Source organism: Brassica napus, chromosome A9, assembly GCF_020379485.1.
Source record: "Brassica napus cultivar Da-Ae chromosome A9, Da-Ae, whole genome shotgun sequence".
In the NCBI taxonomy this organism is placed as follows: Eukaryota; Viridiplantae; Streptophyta; class Magnoliopsida; order Brassicales; family Brassicaceae; genus Brassica; species Brassica napus.
In genome coordinates, this window is record NC_063442.1 from 37,533,968 (window position 1) to 37,554,917 (window position 20,950).

General features: G+C 35.3%; 3 protein-coding genes and 1 pseudogene across 3 annotated transcripts; 3 read left to right on the plus strand and 1 right to left on the minus strand.

Annotated features, from left to right (window-relative positions):
- Positions 1-431: 431 nt before the first annotated feature.
- On the plus strand, positions 432-2,437 carry LOC106365101 (putative glucose-6-phosphate 1-epimerase). Its single transcript, XM_013804554.3, has 8 exons — positions 432-881; positions 969-1,043; positions 1,116-1,172; positions 1,239-1,402; positions 1,489-1,623; positions 1,705-1,807; positions 1,892-1,991; positions 2,070-2,437. Exons 1-8 carry the CDS (start codon positions 771-773, stop codon positions 2,276-2,278), a joined length of 954 nt encoding a protein of 317 aa, XP_013660008.1. The 5' UTR covers positions 432-770; the 3' UTR covers positions 2,279-2,437.
- A 670-nt stretch (positions 2,438-3,107) lies between these two features.
- LOC125578212 lies at positions 3,108-5,518 on the plus strand (annotated as a pseudogene).
- A 1,025-nt stretch (positions 5,519-6,543) lies between these two features.
- LOC106365102 (exosome complex component RRP41 homolog) lies at positions 6,544-8,506 on the minus strand. Its single transcript, XM_013804555.3, has 11 exons — positions 8,355-8,506; positions 8,172-8,236; positions 8,024-8,070; positions 7,878-7,938; positions 7,761-7,799; positions 7,605-7,669; positions 7,455-7,533; positions 7,340-7,376; positions 7,057-7,259; positions 6,876-6,965; positions 6,544-6,780 (listed from the first exon to the last, which is right to left on the minus strand). Exons 2-11 carry the CDS (start codon positions 8,223-8,225, stop codon positions 6,733-6,735), a joined length of 723 nt encoding a protein of 240 aa, XP_013660009.1. The 5' UTR covers positions 8,226-8,236; positions 8,355-8,506; the 3' UTR covers positions 6,544-6,732.
- A 10,071-nt stretch (positions 8,507-18,577) lies between these two features.
- Positions 18,578-20,475, plus strand: LOC106368478 (ethylene-responsive transcription factor CRF6). Its single transcript, XM_013808444.3, has one exon. The coding sequence runs from the start codon at positions 19,600-19,602 to the stop codon at positions 20,449-20,451; it is 852 nt and encodes a 283-aa protein (XP_013663898.2). The 5' UTR covers positions 18,578-19,599; the 3' UTR covers positions 20,452-20,475.
- Positions 20,476-20,950: the final 475 nt, after the last annotated feature.

Below are 20,950 nucleotides of genomic sequence, written 5' to 3' on the forward strand. Positions count from 1 at the left end.
CATAAATGACATTTAAAAAATATACAATAATTTATTTAATACTATAATAGGTTTTTTTTTAAAGTCTTTATTTCCCTATAATAACATGAAGAAAGTTCAGTTGTGTTTCCGCCGTGTCTATCTGAAGCAATGTACGTAACCTCTTCCTAAAAACTCTTATAAATCTATCAGAGATCTCTGTTCTCTTGTCTTCTTTACTAATCTCTCAAGTTTATAAACTGTTTACTCTGTTCTTGGCGTTTTATTCTTCTGTTGGATTTTATCAGATTTCTAAATTTGTGTTTTTTTTTTGTTTCTTCGTTTTATTACCATATAAAGCTAAACCTGATTTGACAAAAAAAAACAATCTAAACTTGATTTTTTTATTTTATTATATTGGTACCATATATAAATATAAAAGAGATTTTGGTGGTGATAAAATCTAGTAATAATCAAAATAAGAATCCAAGATAATTGTTTTTTGCTCATTGTATCGCCAGGTGTTGTTCTTATCGTTGCTGTCTTATTTCATTTGAGAGAAGAGTACTTAAGCAACAAATAGAGTATTTAAGATTTGCAGATCTAATAATTAAGAGGTCATGGTCATGAGATTTTTGTGAGATTAAAAAGAAAAAAAAACAAAGCTCATTTGTCGTGTTGCTCTTTTGATACTTTCTTCGGGCTGTGAAGAAGACAAGAGACAGAGAACTTGTCGGGAAGTTCTTTGAGATTTTCAAAAATTTAGGACAAGAAGAAGTAAAAGGTTGAAACTTTCTGAGTTCGAGAGAAGAATGGGTCATTACGCAGCAGTATGGGATCATAAAGCAGCTATTGAGATATCCAAAGACTGGAACGGCATTGACCAAGTCTTTCTTCGAAACTCTCGTGGTGCTTCTGCCAAGGTTTCAACTTTCTTCAGCCTTGTCTTCATGTCTCTCTTAAAGTCGAGTTTTTTGAGATCAATGTGTTGTGGGTTTTGATTCTTGCAGATTAGTTTACATGGAGGACAAGTGGTTTCATGGAGGAATGACCAAGGCGAAGAGCTCCTTTTCACTAGCAACAAGGTATGCTAGTAGTAACCCTTGAAACGTATTATTAAAGAAGATCTGATTTTTAACAAATGTAATATTGTTTAGGCTATATTCAAACACCCAAAAGCAATGCGTGGAGGGATTCAGATTTGTTATCCTCAGGTTAGTTCTCTTGTTGTGTCTTTTTTTGTTTTGAACATTGTAATTGAATGTGTGTGTGTTTGAAAGTTTGGAGATTGTGGATTACTGGACCAACATGGGTTTGCAAGGAACAAAATATGGGTGATCGATGAGAACCCACCTCCTCTTAACTCCAAAGAGTCCTTAGGCAAATCATTTGTTGATCTTCTTCTCAAACCATCAGAAGAGGACTCAAAGCAATGGCCTCACAGGTAAAAAACCATCATCATCATTTGCTTTTTAATGTTCTTTCTCTTTATAGATTCTCAAATCTATATGTGTGTGTTTCCCTTTGTAGTTTCGAGCTCCGTCTTAGGGTTTCACTTGCCATAGATGGAGACTTAACATTAACTTCTCGTGTTAGAAACATCAACAGCAAGCCCTTTAGCTTCTTATTCGCTTTTCATACTTACCTCTCTGTCTCTGACATAAGGTATTTTTTTCCACTTATCAGTAAAACATTCTGTGTGTTTGGTGAAATACAAAAGTGTTCACTTGTTTTTTGGTTTAACAGTGAAGTGAGGGTTGAAGGGTTAGAGACATTGGACTACTTGGACAACCTTAGGAAAAGAGAGCTTTTGACAGAACAAGGCGATTCAATAACCTTTGAATCTGAGGTAAAGATCATGCAAAACATGTATAGTGAAGAACAAAGCTGTCTTTTGGTTTAAGTCATATCAGAATGTTTCTTTTGGTTTCAGATGGACCGGACTTACATTAGATCTCCCAAAGTGGTAGCAGTTCTTGACCATGAACGGAAAAGAACATATGTTATTGGAAAGGAAGGACTCCCAGATACAGGTAAAGATATTCAGACAACACTTAAAGTTTGTGGATGACTAGTTTCTTACATGAGTTACGATGGTGATGATGATGCAGTGGTGTGGAATCCATGGGAGAAGAAATCTAAAACCATGGCTAATTTTGGGGATGATGAGTACAAAAGCATGCTTTGTGTGGATGGTGCAGCAGTTGAGAGACCAATCACTTTGAAGCCAGGAGAAGAATGGACCGGAAGGCTTATGTTAACCGCTGTTAAGTCCAGTTTCTGCTTTGATCAACTTGAACTACAGAGCAAAGGATTCTGATTCTTACTTACCCTCTTTTAGAATCCCAATCCTTAAAAAAAATATTATGCTTATTCCATTGCAGTCTTTTTTTGGTATTGCTACACTGGAAGAGAGCAGAGACATCATTTTGTGTTCAGTTTTTTGCATGTTAAGCTGTTTGTACTTTCATTATTCTCACAGTACAGAAATTTATTATTAAACACAAAAGGTCCCACATCGGGTAGTTGGAAGATATCCTAAGCAATATATAAGATAGATGGATCAGTCTTCTTATCATCAATTGGTTTTAGGTTAAGAAGCCCATAATGGAGCGTATTAGACACAAAGTGGCATAAGCAATATAATATAGATGGGCTTCCTCCTAACACCAATTGATTTTAGGTTGGAAAACCTTATATATTTTTCAAATAACCATGTTTAACTTTTATTTTTATCATTATCTTAGTTCATTTAATTTTATATTTCATACTACTTTTTATATAAAAATGTCAGATTCGATAAATTTAAAAACTTGTAACCTACCTATAATTAATAAGCAAGTTAATATATTATTTTAGATTTCACTAATTTATCTTTAGAACATAACAAAAATAGTTGCATTGAGAAATTTGATTTTTCACTTATAACTTCTTATTTAATTTGTATTTTTGTAATTCTCATTTATTATATTATCCTACTATATAAAAGAAGCTATTTTTGGAGCTTCTAAGAGGTGCCACGTCAGATGAAATATTCTTGGCCAATCATTTTGTCATGTCAGCTTGAATTCTACGTACTACTCAAAATTGGCGACAAAAAGAGTTGAGTTTTTCGAGCTTTGTATAAAGCCCATTGATTGGCCCAATAAATGTACAAAATCGTATCTCCAAACACTGGGAACGTCGTTTTGTTTTTCTTCTCTTCGACAACTAAACACTTACCTTCTCCGCCGTTCCGGATCGCCGGTGAAACGATAGAATATTACTTAATGATGTGTTGAGGGAACAGGGCAAGCTTCTGATGAAAAAGCATTTGGTCTCGGTTCAAGATGGGATCTCACTTCTCATCAGGGTTGATGTAAGTGATAACACCAGAGATTCCATGTTGAAAGAGTTGATTGATATTAGGAATAGCATATTAGCAACTGAGAAGAAATGTGAGCAAGCTGGTTTTACAATCTCGAGAATGATTGACTTTGGGAGAAAGAAGAAGATGAAGAAGATATCTGGGAGGAAGATGATGGTAAGGTTGGATCTGATCCAGTAAAAAAGGTGGCTCCTTTGCCGAGAGTTCAAAACGGTGAGGGTTCATCAAGTGAAGCAAATAGGTCTACACTAGAATCTCTCCAACAAGGCGTCCAGGTTAGAAGAAGTGGTGACCCTCTTAGGGATAAGCTAATTTCTGAAGCGCCTGTGATGAATTGGGGATCACAGCTGAGTAATTGGGACTCAACTACGGAAGTTAATTCGAGGCTTCGAGCTAACCACCGAGGCATAGAGGTCGAGAGCCACTGGGGCAGGGTGGATCAAGACGCTGTAATTCCAGCAGATAAAATAGCAGCACTGAATCTTCAGGCAAGTGTCTATAGAGAAGAGAGAACAGAGATACCTCCATGCCATGCTCCTCTGAAGAAAGGTGGTCTTTGCCAGAGAAGAGACCTACGAGCCTGCCCGTTTCATGGACCCATTGTACCTCGGGATGATGAAGAAAACCCCATAATCAAGGAATCTTCGTTAGAAGAGAGTCAAAACCAAACCTCCTCCTCAACTACAAGGATCAGCCAGGAGGATGACACGCCTATGGATGGAACAGTTTCAGATTCTGATCCCAATCAGTTAGCTAGGCAAAAAGCGAAACAAGCTCTGAAGAATATCAGGGAGAAAGACAGAGAAGAGTTGAAGAAAATAGCAAAGCGAGCAAAGCATGCTAAGGTTAAGGAACATAAGTTTTCAGTTCTGCGTGATGCTGCTTTAGCCTCAATTTATCGACGAGGAGTTCAATAGAGTTTTTGCTGAAAGGAAAAACAAGAAGCAAACCTTTTCCTTGGCACGGCGTAAGAAAACAACCGCTAAAGATAGAATATCCGAGAGACTGTTAAGTAACCGGGCAAAAGTTACTAACCGAAGCAGTTGCCTCAGGGCAATGATGATGAGAAGTACCGGGAAACATCGGCTAACCAGTGGTAACAAATAAACTAAAACCTTCCTAGGTTAGTACTTAGTAGTCATTCTCGGATCCTGAAAGGCCATAAATTTGATTCTTTTATGCATGAATAATCAGATTGTATAATGATTGATCTCTGTGTTACTGAGGCAGAACTTGTGTAGAAACAGTTCATATGTCAGATCTTACATTCTCTGTAGCTTTTTCTTCTCTCAGACAAGATCCCAACATGAAGTACAAACATTTTCTTTTTAAAGAATGAACGCAAATGAACGAAAATTACATTTTCTTTAAAAAGAATGTGAACTCACATTTTCTTTTTAAAGAATGAACGAAAATTATTCCAATAAAATAATTGGTCTCATGATGATAGTGATCATCCTTAAAGACACAACACGTAAAGGAGAAAAAGCAAACAACAACGATCCAGCTTTCATGATCTGTCATTACTTTTTAACAGAAAAGAAACAAGGATCACTCAAACATTGATCCTTAACTGGCGCTTTTGGTTACCGATTTTTATGTTTTTGTGGTCTTCCCCCCTCCCCTTAAGAAACTGCTAAAAGCTCCCGATGCACATGTCCGAAGTTTAGCTCTCAGTAGGTCAAAGCTAAATTAAATATTTCCCGAGGAGACGGCATGTTTTTATAAGAAAAATTTTTTTCAAGCCAGCAAGTTAATTGCTCGATCTTCTTCCTGCATTCGTTATACATACACATAAATGGATTTATCAATTGTACAGTTGCATTACCATTATTAAATCATATATGTCATGCTTTTGCATCATTATTCTGCTTAACTATAACAAAATATTCGTCTTCCAATATAAGAGTCATCAAGTGGCAACACGGTGACACGTAAGCGTGGCCGGCCTTTAGGAATACGGAATAAAACTAAAGGTATACACCTACTTTTTTTATGGACTGAGCCGAGCAATGTTAAATTATTAACCACATATTTGTCTATAATTTTTTTTTTTTTTGTAAAAGGCATATTTGTCAATAATTTCGTGCTTAAAAATGAAATATAATAACAAGATGTTTTCGTACTACTTGGTCCTATAATTACCATTCAATTAAACTACTAACCTTTTTCTCGGACAGCTCGCCCATCCATGAGATTTGAGCAACAAAATTTCGCACCAAAATTCTATGACTGTGAGTCCTTATCCAACTATCTCTCACAAAATTAAAAACTTATATATAAATAAATATAAATATATACTCATTAGTAAATATTAATATATATATATATATCTATATTTTAAAAAAAATTAAGAAAAATATATTTCACCACTATCTTTCGATTCATATATGTATTATTTATTGTAAAGTTTATACATATATTTTAATAATTGTGATTTTAAAAACAATTGTTCGCTTCGTAGGTGGCTGCGATATATGCGTGTTACACGGTATATAAATTCCAAATATAAACATTTTTAATCTATATTCAATAGTTACTGATTATTTAAACACATTATAAATTTGAATCAATGTAGTCCAAAAAAAATGCACGTGGAATGAGAAGGGCAATCTTGCTATCAAAACATATTTCAAGAAGGATAGAAGGCAAGCATCAAACAGTGCAATCTACCACTTCACATTTAAATCTAATAATTTATTACTGTGATCAACTATAAATATTAAAATTAGTGGTGTATTAATTTATCTTGAAATACACTGTTTGGACTACATTGATTTATCTTGGAGGTTGGTGTATTAATTTATTACTGTGAAAAAATTAGTAAATGTAATAATATTAAAATATGATACTCTTAGAAATAAAAAAAAAATATTAGTTATTTTTACTTTAGATTTTCTTCAACTATATCAAATTGAAATAAAAATAAAATAGAAAAATACAAATCATTATAATAAAAAAATAATATATTTACTATTTTCAATATAAAGTAAAATTTTAAATGATTTATAAAATATTATATTTTAATATAAAAATAGTTTTAGTGTAAACTCACCCGCCCGTAGGGCGGGCCAACCCCTAGTAACTTTAATAACCTTTGCAATACTTGTAACATATGTTTCAATATTTATAAAAGTTTTTGTATTTTTATTAACTTTGATCAGTTTTAAGGACTATAATGCAGATTAAAATTCTTTTAAAATTCACACAACCCCTCAGAAAATAAGATTGCTCTTAGAGATTCTCTGATATATGAATATATGAGACCATTGTGTGTTCAATCTAGCTAGACTGTTGCATTACGAACTTCGACTTTTGAGTTTGGGAAAAATTAGCAGCAACATTTAACAAAGTCATTGACAAAAAAGCTTGGGACATCTCTTAGTTTCTTTCTCTAGTTCTGAAGTTTATGCAGCACGACGATACTCTAGCTGTTTGGTGTTTTCTTGAAGTACCTTCAAAAAGCACAAGCAAAGATTTTAGAAAACAAAGAATGCTATTCAATGATGGAAAGGAAAAAAAAAGGATTCAGAAACTCCATTGTTTTTACCTCGCGTACTCTTTCAGCAATCGCCTTGCAGCCTTCAGAAGCCAATGCAAACACAGTTTCAAATGTTTCCATCGGTAACTTTGCATCCATCTACACATTTTCAACCAAATACATTAAAAAAAAAGTTGATTAGGGATGTTAAGAGAAGTGTTATATAAAAGAGAGGAGAAGAAGGATGAACCTGAAGGAGTGTCACTTTGTCTAGTTTAGGTAGAATGCCTACGGTAACATCAGCTCCTCCGGCGCTATCTTCGACATAGTTAAGATCAAGAAGTGGAGTACTGTTCAAGTATCCAGCACTGCAGGAAACAGCAAGATCGCGCATCGGTATTCCAGCGTCTGCAAGAGCTAGAGTGGCAGCATTGATACAAGCTGATCTTGTTCCTGATTAATGATTACACAAACATAACATTAATGAAAGATCTCAGAGATTAAGATAAAGAGAGGGTTTGAAGAACAGCTACCTCCATCAGCTTGTAGAACTTGAAGGAAGATGTCAATCTGCATAAAAAATAAACAATCTAAAACTCAATATTCTGATTCTGAAATTTCGAAGGAAAGTAAAAAAGAGAGGAAGACCTGAGAATGAGGCAACAGTTCGGTTAATATGCAAGCTTCCATTGTCTGACGGATGACAAGAGATAACTCTGTTGATCGCCTGACCATACCATAATAACACAACCAATTCAACAAGTCTTTTAGATATATTGTAGTAAGTGTGTAACCAACCTGTCGTTTTTCTGTCTCCTACGATCACCAGTACTAAAATGAGCCATACTATACTCACACAGCACCTTCCAAAAAAAACATATAATTAGAGCGAAGAAAACATAAGAATTTCACATTAATAAAGCTTTAAGCCAAGAAGGAGATACACAAACATACCAATGCATGACCATTCTTTTGTTGGCTCTTGTTCTGAATCTGAGGGAGCAAAGAGATACAATTAAACAGAGACAAATAAAAGCATCATCACAAATCTTAGAGAGAATGAGAAAGTACCTCTCTAGGGCCATAAACAGCTGCAATTACTTTGGTATTACCCATCTCGAAAACAGCAGAGCTAGACAAAAAAAAAGTTTTTTGAGTTTTTAATTCATCCAAGTGACAAATTAGGAGTAAGAAACTGTGTTTGTGTGTTTGTGTACCCGTCAGCCCTGGAAACCACTCCAACTTCAGCTACGATTTGCCTCATCTATCACAAAACCAGCAAACATAAGAGAGAGAGAGAGAGAGAGAGATTGATTCACAGCTGATGAAAAAGACATATGAGATGGAGATGCAAAAGAAAGATACCTCATTGAATCGGCGACCATCTAATCTAAGACCTTCAGGGTTTACGTACTCCATTCTTGTCGACTCTAAATATCAATTATGAGAGAGCAATGAGAAACAGAGACTAACCGAGTTCGATACGAGAACCAACAAAATCTGAAAAGAAGCGCGGGGGGAGAGGGAAGAGGAAGAGACGAGGCTTACCTTCGCCAAAAATTCGCGGCGGCGAGACGACGGAGGTTTATGGACGGCGGCGATTCGAGACACTTCCGACAAACGAGTGAAACCAAAGTTTAGGGCTTTAGGTCTTTTTGTTCTGTCTGAGTTAGTTGAGATTGTAAGGGCACAACGGTAAATTTACTACGAGAGTCAGGCGGCTGATTTAAACCGTTTGATATCTAAGACCATTGTTTTTGGCTACAGACAAGAATCAATTTGGTGAACATATGGTGATGAAGTTTTACTTAATCTAATCTTATTGGATTAATAATATTTGTTGATTTGAAGCAAATAACATTTTCATTTTGTTTCACACCATGAGTAGAGATGTCAATTGGGCTGCCCAAGTCCAAATGGGTTGTCCAAATGGACACAACAGTCCAAATGGACATTATTTTTTTAAGCCCAAATTGTACCAGACCAAATTGTCCAGACCAAATTGGCCCAAGTCCAAATGGGCATTCCACAAAGCCCAAATACAATTTCTGCTTTAATATGCTAAATCCATAAAAAACATTTTTTTTTGTGAAACATCCATAAAAAACATAAATTTCAAGTTTTACACATTAAGTTTCATAAGTTTTACATATCCAAAGCATAGAAAATTCATATATTAGTTCATACATAATGGTTCCTACATAAAAATAAAAAATCCAAAGCATAATGATTCATACATAATTCCACAAAGCCCTTCTCTTCTTTATCTTCTCAGCCTCTCCTATCAAATTAAAACACATAAGTTATCACACAAGCAGATAGTAAAATACATTGGTTTAAACATGACAGTACATATCACACAAACATCAGTTCAATGTATAAAACACTACTCAACAAGGCATCAAACATTTTATAGATTCATATCACACAAAGTAACATGACAGTAATCACAGACATCAGTTCAAGTGAGATTAATGATTATACCTTTAGGGTTTAGTTGAGTCGGGTCCTCTTCTTCCTTCCACTTCCTTCTGCTTCCACATTGGTATCTTGCTTATCTTCTTTACCTTCCTCATCTAAATCGCATCCAGCTATCAAAAACAAGAAGTTCAATCAATAATTTCACATATCAGATACACAAACCCATCAGATTATAAATGCAACAGACTCACCAATCACTTCAAAACCTCTGAGCCAGTTTCTAGTGCAGATTAAAGCTTGAACATTTGAAGGGAGAAGTCTGTTCCTGTATTTGCTGAGAACCTTACTTCCGGCACTGAATGATGACTCTGATGATACCGTTGTTATTGGGATGGATAGGACATCGCTTGCCATTCTAGAGAGCTCCTTAAAACGGTTTGCGTTGTCCCTCCAATACTCAAGGACATCTAACTTTAAATTTGACACCATATCAAGCACAGGTTCACTCAGATACAAATCCAAAGCAGATTTTCTTGTTCCTGATTGTTGAGAGAAGAACGCATAGAAGCCCTACAAAGAAAGAGATTATTAAAGCATCAGTTTCTGGTAGATAACTTAAATACACATCTAAAGCATTGGTTTTAAATGACTTACACCATAACCAGCTGGTAGAGCATCTTCTTCTACTTCTTGTGAACTATGAGCACTACTATTCTTCTTGTATACTCCATACAACTTCACCACCTTTTTTCGTATGTAATCCATTTTGGATTTACATGTTGCTGGATCTAGAGTGTGGTAGCAGTACTCCAAGACCTTGAACTTGAGTCTAGGATCTAACACAGCTGCAATTGCCAAAATGTCACTGTACTCTTCCCAGTACTTCACAAATTTCATCCTCATTGAATCCACCATATCAGCGATCACTCTATCTTCATGAAACTCGTTTGTATTCAACCAAGTCTGAATTTTCCACACCTCCATGAAATACAGATTCGATGTAGGGTATTTGGTGCCAGAAACAAGCCTTGTCATCTCATCGAATGGCTGTAACAAACCAGAAATGAGGTTAGCTCTTAACCACTCAGATTCTGTAGGTAAGCTCTGGTAGCTTGTCTCAATCTCTGCAAGATTCTTGAATGCCTCTTTATAGTGAAGAGCTCTAGTTAACATGAGATAGGTAGAGTTCCACCGCGTGGGACAATCCAAAAGTAAATCCCCTTTCTTCCGAACTCCAACCGACTCCACACAGCCTTGAAACAATATCTCTCTAGACTCAGTTATCTGGACATACTTAACACTGTCTCTGATCTTCTCTAACGCCTCACCTATCACCGCTAAACCATCTTGTACAATGAGGTTTAAAATATGAGCAACACACCTGATGTGAAAGAACTCTCCACCACAGACTAAATCTTTCTTAAGCTGCCTCTTGACTACTCCTTGCATATTATCATTGGAAGAGGCATTGTCCACGGTTATAGTGAAGACCTTCTTTAGCAGACCCCATTCTTTTAGCAACTCCAATAGCTTCATGGCAATGGCAGTACCAGTGTGCGGTGGAGGGAAGGCGCAAAAAGAAAGGATCTTAGCTCTAAGGTTCCATTCAGCATCTATATAATGGACAGTGAGACAGAGATAACCCTCGATGGTTATAGCTCTCCATAGATCGGTGGTTAGACAAACTCTACCCGGAAGCTCATTTAACACATGTTTAAGTCTCCTTTTCTCCCCCTCAAATATCTTAAGTACATCGGCTACAGCTGTGTTCCTACACCAGAATTCTATGGTGGGGTTGGCATACTTCAAGGCTTCCCTAACCCTTCTAAACTCTACAAAGGCGTAGGGGAGATCATGCTCAACAATAGCCACAGCAATCATATCTCGAAACACCAACTGATCGATCTTCTTACAACCTACAATACTACTAAGGGTTTTGGGGCAGCGTTCAGAGTGGCGAAGCATAGTATTGGTTCCACTTTTATGCAAGTTTAGGTAGTAAAACTGGCTACAGTGGTTGCAGACACATTTGAATTTCCCATCAGGCAACCTATCTCCTTCTATAGTAAAGTGGTTCCAGCACTTAGAGTGTCTACGCTTGTGTTTACCTTTCCCTTCGGCTGTGCTCATGAGAGACTCGTCCACAATAGGATTGTTCTCGTCCATTTCCTGTTCTGAACATGCATCTTCACTCGCATACTCATCATCATTGTTCAAACTCAATATATCCATCTGAAAGCAAACAAGACAAAGGAGATGTAACAATCAGAAACCAAATAAACAGATGAAACCCATCAAACTATATACAAACGCAAGCTATATAGAGAAACCCATCAAACAAATCAGAGAAACCCATCAAACTATATACAAACGCAAGCTATATAGAGAAACCCATCAAACAAATCAGAGAAACCCATCAAACTATATACAAACGCAAGCTATATAGAGAAACCCATCAAACAAATCAGAGAAACCCATCAAACTATATACAAACGCAAGCTATATGTGTATTTAAGTCATTTAAAACTCGTTCAAAACCAGCTGGAACAAATGATTTAAAACGCAAGCTATATGTGTCTAAACGCAAGCTAATGTTACACCATAACCAGCTGAAACAAATGATTTACACATCTAAATACAAACGCAAACAAAGCAGAGAAACCCATCAAAACTAAACTGAATCAAACGCATCAGAGAAACAAATCAGAGAAACCCATCATACCGAGACGCCGAGAGAGAGAGATGATCGAGACGCCGAGAGAGAGAGAGAGGCGGATCGAGACGCCGAGAGAGAGAGAGAGTCACTGAGAAGCTGTACACAATCAGAGAAGAGAAAATTCATCAACATGCACAATGGAACCTTAGAGCTAAGACAGAGAGAAGAGACATACGAGAGAGGCAGATCGGATCGAGAGTCGCGACTCGCGAGAAAGAGAGAGAGATGATCGAGACGCCGAGAGAGAGAGAGAGGCGGATCGAGACGCCGAGAGAGAGAGAGAGTCGAGGATTAAGACGCTGAGGGGAGAGAGAACGGAGAGTCGCCGTGAGTCGACTTCATCGAGAGAGAACGGGAAGAGATGAGAGTCGCAGAGACGAGAGCCGAAAAAGAGTAATATCCATTGGAAACCCATTGGGCCGCCCATGTCCATTTGGTTTAAGCCCATTGGATTTGGAGTTTATTGGGTTTCGACCAACTGGACAGCTTTATTTATTGGTCTAATTTGGTTAGTCCAAATGGGCTTGGACATCGGTAACCAATGGACAGTGTGTCCAATTGACATCTCTAACCATGAGTACTATACCACTATACAGTCTATACTACACCACAGAATCATAATGTGTGTTATTTGATTCAATAAGTTTAGTTCCTTTACATCATTTTTTTTCTTATAACGGAAATCTAACAGTTTTTATATGTAAAAGTAGTGAGAAATGTTGCTCAACTGAGACTACTTAAAATCCAAACCATTAGAAGAAACAACCGAATCTGGACCAATATTCTTAGTCAGATGAAAAATCAAAGTCTGAAGATCGAGTTATTAATAGATTCTGAACTTTGATGTAAACTGTTGAGGTTTTTATATAAAGATTCATTGCTGATTTAAATTGTGTGTACGTGTTGGGGTATCCATGTGTAATGAAATGAAAGGTGGTGAGTCTAATGACGTATATGAAAATGACGGGCTCGTGACGGACGAGATGATGGAATGATATTTATAAGTTTTTCCCTTTCTAAATTAAACAATTCAAGACATACACTTTCTAACTAGTACCTACTACGACAATGGTCTTGCTACGTATTGTTATAAATATCATATTTTTTATCGACTGGTTCTTACTCATATTATATGATCTTACCAAGAGTGGCTAATTATGCCAAGCTATTAAAAAACCTAAAATCACAAGCAATGTAAGTAGTAGTCTAGTAGGATTTTAGTTTCAGGAAATAAGTTATTGTAATTTTTAAAATTAAATTATGCGGTTTTCTTGATTTTAATGATTTTTTTTCTCCTGACCAATCCTAGTCAAAGCTCAATAGAAAAAAAAACTAAAGGAAATCTAATCTATGTTTCCGACCATCACGGTTTATTTCAAAAGAAAACTGACAAAATAATAGTTGAAAAAACTGTTCTTCCCTGTGTATATCATTAGGTAACAGTTAGAGAAGGTTATAACAATATAACCAAAACAAATCGAAGGTCACCAACAAGTTTTTTTTTTGTAAGAAAGGTATACCAACAAGGTCTGACCAAGTTAAATACAAATGACTTATACCTTGAGTTGAATGCATAAAAAGTGTTGATTACATATTCTACCCACCCAAATTCGAAGTTAAACACATTGATTTTGTTTTCTAAATTAGTTAGACAACCAAATAAGTATTCTACATCTAGGTATGAAACTAATTTTATATGATTTCAATATTTATTTTTAAAAAATTCTTACAAATACTCTTAGTTATGATGTTTCTACTAGTTTTCATATTTTTTTTTAATCTCTATATTATTTTATGATAAGTCAGTTTCCTATGTGTCATGTTTATGTTAATTCTTACGATGATGATGGCCATGACCAATTGACCAAGGATATGGATGATGAGATCTATAAAGGCCGACTCAATGTGGCTAAATTCAGTATTTTTGTGCATTCAGTAATGTGAAGACAATGGTTTAAATCCAGGTGCCGGTTTAATCTCGGTTCAATGAGTTAAACCATAGATATGAGCAAGAAGGTCCGGAGATGTTATGATGAAGGTACCAAACGTTTGTGTAGTGTGATTGTTGGTTGATACGAGAAGAACATTACAGGAATGTGGGGTTTATGGTTTATGGCTTATGTTGATGTCAGTAGTTCCAGAGGTGGAATTTGAGTTAAGTTGTTGGAACAGAGTCTCTAGGAGAAAATGCTTAAGCTAATAAGTGGGCTAATTCAGACTTTTGGTTGTGTTTTTGGACAAAAGATCAAACAAATACTCGTGTTCTAAAGTCTTAACTTGCAAGATGACTAAAGAAGTTATAAAGATATAATTGGATCAACAAAGAAAACACTTGATACAACAGAGGGTCTCAAGCAAAGTCATTGGAACTCTGAAGCAAAGTCATTGGAACTCTGAAGCAAAACTACAAGAAAGCAAAGTTTGTTCGTTCTTTTGAAAGAGAACATCTAGTTAAGATGCTCTTGGAAGTCATCCATTGACTTGAAAACTTGTTATCGTCACTCAAAAATTTCGTTAATATGGTTTATTATGCTTTTATGTGTATTATTCAATTTCATAATATTTTTTATCTTGACGACAAATCTTTATTTTATTAGCTTTCATGAAATTTTGACAACACATTTCGTGGTGGATCGTACATAATGTTTAGGTTATGCTTTTAACAACGGTTTTATGTTTAGTATTCCATATTTCATAATATTTTTATCTTGTTCGTGATGACGTTTTTGGCATTTTCAGAAAGGTCTTACAACGAATATAGTGTTGATCATAGAGATATGTGTATGTTTGGTTATATTGTATACATGATTTATACAGAATTTATTTGCTTTTTATGAGAATGATTTATCTCTTATTTTTGTGGATTTCTAGTGCATAAATCTGAGTTACAAAGGTTTAGATTATCTGTTTTTTTTTGAAAATTGTATTTGAAAATTAATAACACAGTTTACAAAATTTTGGGTTTAAGTTTTTGATATGTAAATGTTTTTGGAACAAATTTATCAAAGTGAAAGATAGACAGTAAAATGGATTGTCTAAAATGAAAGAAACAAAAGAAGTTCAAACATAGTCGAAAGAAGTGGCTAGGCAACCTTACGTGCACCAGCAAGAGCAATAAAATACATAATTGCCCTCACACCCAGTTCAATGTAAATAAATCCATTGTCATGAACTCTAGTGGTGTCTTGAATATGAACGATATATCCACCGTATCATTTTCCATCTCTAGTGACCACCATCAGATGAGTCATTGGCCAAGTGGAATTCAGTTCGTGATTAGTAGGTAGGGCGATAAAGACCGTCGCCTTTTTTTTTTAAACCAAAAAATTTTTTTTTTTGGAACAAAGATACCAAACCTAAGCCTTAGTCAACACATTTTGAGCTGGTCCATGTATGGGCTTGTCTTTGATTTGGATTTCGCTGTGGAATGATGGAAATCATTGAGCATTGATTTGTATCTTATAGGAAATTGATGAAGTTACCAAAAGAATATACGGGAAGCAATTTTGTCAATGAATTTCTATCTATGTCTCAAGCTCTAACCCTCATAGATAATTTTCAAGCAATTATAATCAAGACATGAGCTGGAAAACATTTCAAGGATTACGTAACCATTTCAAGTATTGTTAAAAACATCCGGATTGCATGTTTTTTTTCTTTTGAACTCTATATATTTATAATTTGCTTATTGTCTACATTTATTTATTTTCATTTGTGAAATTTTTATTTAACTAATTTACAATTTAATTCATTTTTATTATTTATAAAGTAGCCACCATTTTTATAAAATTGTTTGTAAGAGAAGTTTCAAGTAATCACAACATCAACAAGAATTTTTTGTTTCAGATATTGAAGAAAAATTGAATTTTCTATATATATAATCTCAGCAATTTATCAAAGAGATATAAATCTCAGCAGTTTCACAATTTCATCACATCATGACTTTTGCATCAAATAATTGGTGAGACTATATGAGTAACTTTTTACAAGAAATATTTAAATTAAATTCAAATCAGTTATTCCATTTATTAGTTCATGTAAAAAAATTAAAATAAATATCATATAAAATTATATACGAAAGATGCAACTAGAAATCATTTTTGAAATATATTTTGGGAATTTTTATTTCCTTTACAGTTATAAAAATATCATCAATTAAAATAAAAATATTTTGTTTTATTTTAGAAAAAATAACATTCATTTGAAAACTCATCCAACCTCAAAAGGTTATGTAATAAATGGAATGCTAATTTCATTCTATTTAAATTCTATAAATAATTATTCTTATCGTTTTATCTATTTCATTTTAGTAGTCATCAGTTTAACCAAAATAATCATATGTATAAAAACAATTTTGTTTTTAATTTCTAAATTCCACTCTCGCCAAGCTATTAATGATTTTAGTAGTCATCAGTTAAACCAAAATGATCATATGTAGTTTAGCAGGATGTTTTTTTAAACGTCTGAAACAACGGATTAAATCAGTAGAGCAAAGAGACAAAGCAAATCAAAAGATTACATAATAAGTGGGGGTTATTGGTTGGTGTATTTTGATGGATTTGAAAATCCAAACTAAATCTAGTGTTATTGGTTTTATGATTTTAAAATATATATTGAAATCATGTGTTATTCGTTTAATGATTCATAAATTCTAATTCAAATCAAGTGTTATTCGTTTAATGATTCATAAATTCTAATTCAAATCAAGTGTTATTCAATCATACGGATTTACTAATAGATTTGATTTCATAATGTATTTGAATGGATTTGCATGGGTTTTTTTGTGAAAAATACAAAGACCCAAATCCGAAGGAAAACCTCCGGATTTGTAAATACTAATCCGAAAAAATTGAAAATTTATATATTCTACTTAGATTTATAAATACTATATGGATTTCTAAATCAATAAAAATATATAAACCAATAACACCTCCTAAAACTCAATCTCAAGGAAAAGACTGAAACAGTTTAAAATATACTCTCTTGACGAATAAAATTATATAGCTAGGAAGGACCACCAAAAGCAAGATATGACTGAAACAAACCATTACGCAGAACACTCCTAGCTATCTCCCTTGCTAAAAAGTTTGATGTGGTTGATTCAATCTCAAAACCAACTAGCAGGATGTTAGTTTCAGGAAATAAGTCATTGTAATTTTTAAAGGCCAAATTGGCTGAAAAAACACGAAACAAAAAATAATTAGCAAACCATGCAGAAACATATTTCTTTAGGTAATTGGATAGTAAGACGGAAGCGAAATTACATTCATGTCCCATAGTAAACTCCAAGTTGTATAGATAGGCTGCAATGCTATCGTAAGTATATCGAATATAGATAACACTGTCAAGGCTGTCAGAAGACATGACAGTTTGTCTCACTTATATTCACGCGTATCGAAGGTTTCGAAAATAAGCACACGAGGTACACATGAGGAATATAGGTAACTGAAACAACATTAAAATATTTTAACATTTTGTCCCAGAAAGTTAATTGAGAATAAAAAGGCAATGTTTGTTTTATGCAAAGAAGATCGGACTGAATCGGAAAAAAAGAATAATTCGGAACAAAGCAACCGAAGCAATTTTTTTTGGAAAATAAAACAATCGAAACAGATGGTACGTCGATGAGGAAGAACAGTATCTGGTAGGGAAGATAATAATTGTTTTTTACTCTACAACACTCGGGTGGTGAAACGCAACAATATGAAAACCATTCTGGTTTAACGAAAAGCAATTGGGAAAATGTAATAAACCGGTTTTCATTTCATCCAATTAATAAGAACAAATTAAACCAAGTTGGTATAGGCATATTTGTGAAATTAAGTAAACTAACCAAACCAATTGCTTTAAACCAACCGATGGACCGAAATGTTGGAAAGAAGAGTTCAAGAATATAGTAAAATAATTAAATATTGCACATGTCAGAGATATTTTCAAAACCTATAAAAGAATGATTATGCCTAGAACTAAGTAGGCGGTGCAGAGTACAAATATCTACATAATAGGGTCAGTTTTGGGATATATCGAAAGTCGAACAGTACATTACCAAACAGCTAAATAATCTTATTTTCTTGTATATCAAGTGCAATTATTCATTTTTAAAATTAAATTATGCGGTTTTCTTGTTTTTAATGATTTTTTCCCGACCAATCCTAGTCAAAGCTCAATAAAAAAAAAACTAAGGAAATCTAATCTATGTTTCTGACAAGATACATTAAAATATCAGAGGGAGCTAGTAGTGGCTTGGCCTCCAAGCAAAATATCACACATTTCCAGAATAAACAAATTACGTTTCCAATTAACACGAGATTATATTTACTCTTTTAATACACATCAATAGATTCACTACCAAACAAATCTATGGTAAGTGACAATCCTCGTGACTAATCTCGCATGAAAGGGCCCCACTTCCTAGCGCGTGAGTTCTTGTACACCACACTGCGAGTGGGCGAATTAAAAAGCTTGGAGACCAAGCTATTAGAATAGGACAGAGGCTCTGCTTTCGGTACGGTAACAAACACGTGTAAGAAATCTAACGTCTCAATCTAAGATGCGGAAAGCCGTTTAGGATCCCCATTGGTTAAAATCCAGTATTATGCATAAAATTAGTGATATTAACCGGTTTAAACGCGCATTAGTTTCTCCCCTACTGTTGACAAAAAATTTAATGCAAATTACGTTAAATAAAATGTCTCTCTATCTTCCTTGTTAACAAAATTAAATCTTTCACAAGGAATAGAGAGAAAGAGAGAGATTTTATTTTTGATATGTATATTTTGGAACTGCCGTTTTCACGTACCGAAAGGCTTTGATCGATAGTTATCTTTCGCTAGGCGAATCTTAATTCCGGTTAGCGGATCTCTACTTCGCTTTGGCGATTTTTGGTGTGGGTTTTCAATTCTCAATCTGAGGTTCTGGGTTTTCATGTTTTATTATGATTGGGATTGAAAAATAAATCTTTTCCTTCTCTTCGCTGGGCTAAAATTCATCCCGTTGATGCTTGAGTTTGATTCTTATCTTCTTTGCCGGGAGCACAGATCCCTTTTCTATGAGGCTTGTTATCTCTTAATTATTAGGAGTTTATAAGTCAACAATAGTGGAGCATCTCATATGGAAAGGACGATGGTGATGTAGGACATGTATGACTGAATTTAAGAAAGATTCAGAAGAATTGGCATCTTCTATGAAGATGGTCCAATAAAGGGTCTTCCTCTTAATTCAATTAATGTTCCTCTGTTTAAAGTCACCGGCGGTTGTATGAGTATCAAGCCTCAAGCAACGGTTATTAGCGAAAGTTTTAAATATGAGGAGTACAATATCCAGGCGAATTTGAGGATTAAAGATGAGAACATGAAGCTCTGTTGTCGGAAGCTGCAGGATCTTCACCGGCGGTGAACCGAAGGATCAAGACTTGCATGTTTCAGTTATGCCACGTGGATGATAGATAGTTCGCTGATCTACACGTGTATCATATGTAATCGTGTTAAGCGGTAAAATTGTACTCTTTATATTTAATAAAATATGAAGTTGACAAAAAAAAAAAAAAAAAAAAAAAAAAAAAAAAAGAAGAGGGTGTTCCTAAGAAACGGCGATTCTTCTTTAACACCTTGACTCTTCTCTTTCTCCCTCTTTCTCCAACCAAACCCCAAAGCAGAGATGGAGAGACGAACAAGAAGAGTAAAGTTCACAGAGCATCACAAGGTGACACCTGTTCCGACCAAACCGTCTAACGACTCTCCGAGAGTGGTCCGAATCGCTTATACTGATCCTTTCGCAACCGACTCATCAAGCGACGATGAAGACCACAACGTCACGGTTGCTCCGAGAGTGAAGCGATACGTGGAGGAGATTAGATTCGGCGAAACCAAATCCTCCTCCTCCTCTTCGAGAAAAGCTAGAAAAGGCGGAAATGATGACGTGTCAGCGAATCCTGTAAAGTACAGAGGCGTGAGGCGGAGGCCGTGGGGGAAATTCTCGGCGGAGATCAGAGATCCGTCGTCTCGTTCTCGGGTGTGGCTAGGGACTTTTGAGACGGCGGAGGAAGCTGCTATGGTTTACGATCGAGCCGCGATTAACTTCAGAGGCCATAACGCACAGACGAATTTTCTAACTCCTCCGCCTCCTCCGCCGTCCTCGCCGGTGATCGATCTAGAAACGGTGTCGGGATGCGATTCCGGGAGCCAGAGCCTCCGTTCTCCGACGTCTGTTCTCCGGTTCAACTTCAACGAGAAAACAGAGGTTGAGATCGAACCTATCGAGCTAGCCACGGAGGTGGAGGCGGCGAGCTTGTTCCCGGATCCGTATTCGTTGCCGGAGTTATGCCTCGCCGGGGAGTACTTTTGGGATTCGGAGACTCCTCCGGAGCCTTTGTTTCTGGATGATGAAATCGAAATCCGTAAACCGTTAGTAAACCCGGTTATACCGAAAGAAGAGAACGAACCGGAAGATTTCTCGTTCGATTTGAGCGAAGATTCATGGGATGTAGACAATTTCTTCGAGAATGATTGATTAAAAAATATTGATCTTTGCCAGTCAGTGACGTGGACGGTTCTGGTCGGCTTGATTTTGTGGGTAAATATGAGTAGTAGGAGTATTAGTTATGATAAAAAAAAAATGTCATTGTTTATAAAGGTTTATTAGCTAATTTTAGTTTTTTTTTTGAGATTGTACCAACGTGAGAGGAGGCAGTATATCCCAAAGTGTTTATAGTGTCCATATTAATAATATTTTAAATGTTGCTATGATATTTTTTTTTTACAATTTGAAGTTGATATTCTATATAGAACAAACATTAAAATCAAAATAAAAATCAAATAAAAATAAATACAGGAAGAGCTGATCCGGTTAGGCACTTCCAGTTATATTCTCATTAGGTATGGATGTTCGGTTTTCAATTTTTGATGTAAAGATTTAAAACTGAGAACCAGCTAATATCCAAAAAAAAAAGAAAGGATTTTTAGGTTTGTCAGATTCGGAATTTAACACTCACAAGTCCTAAAGAAGATAA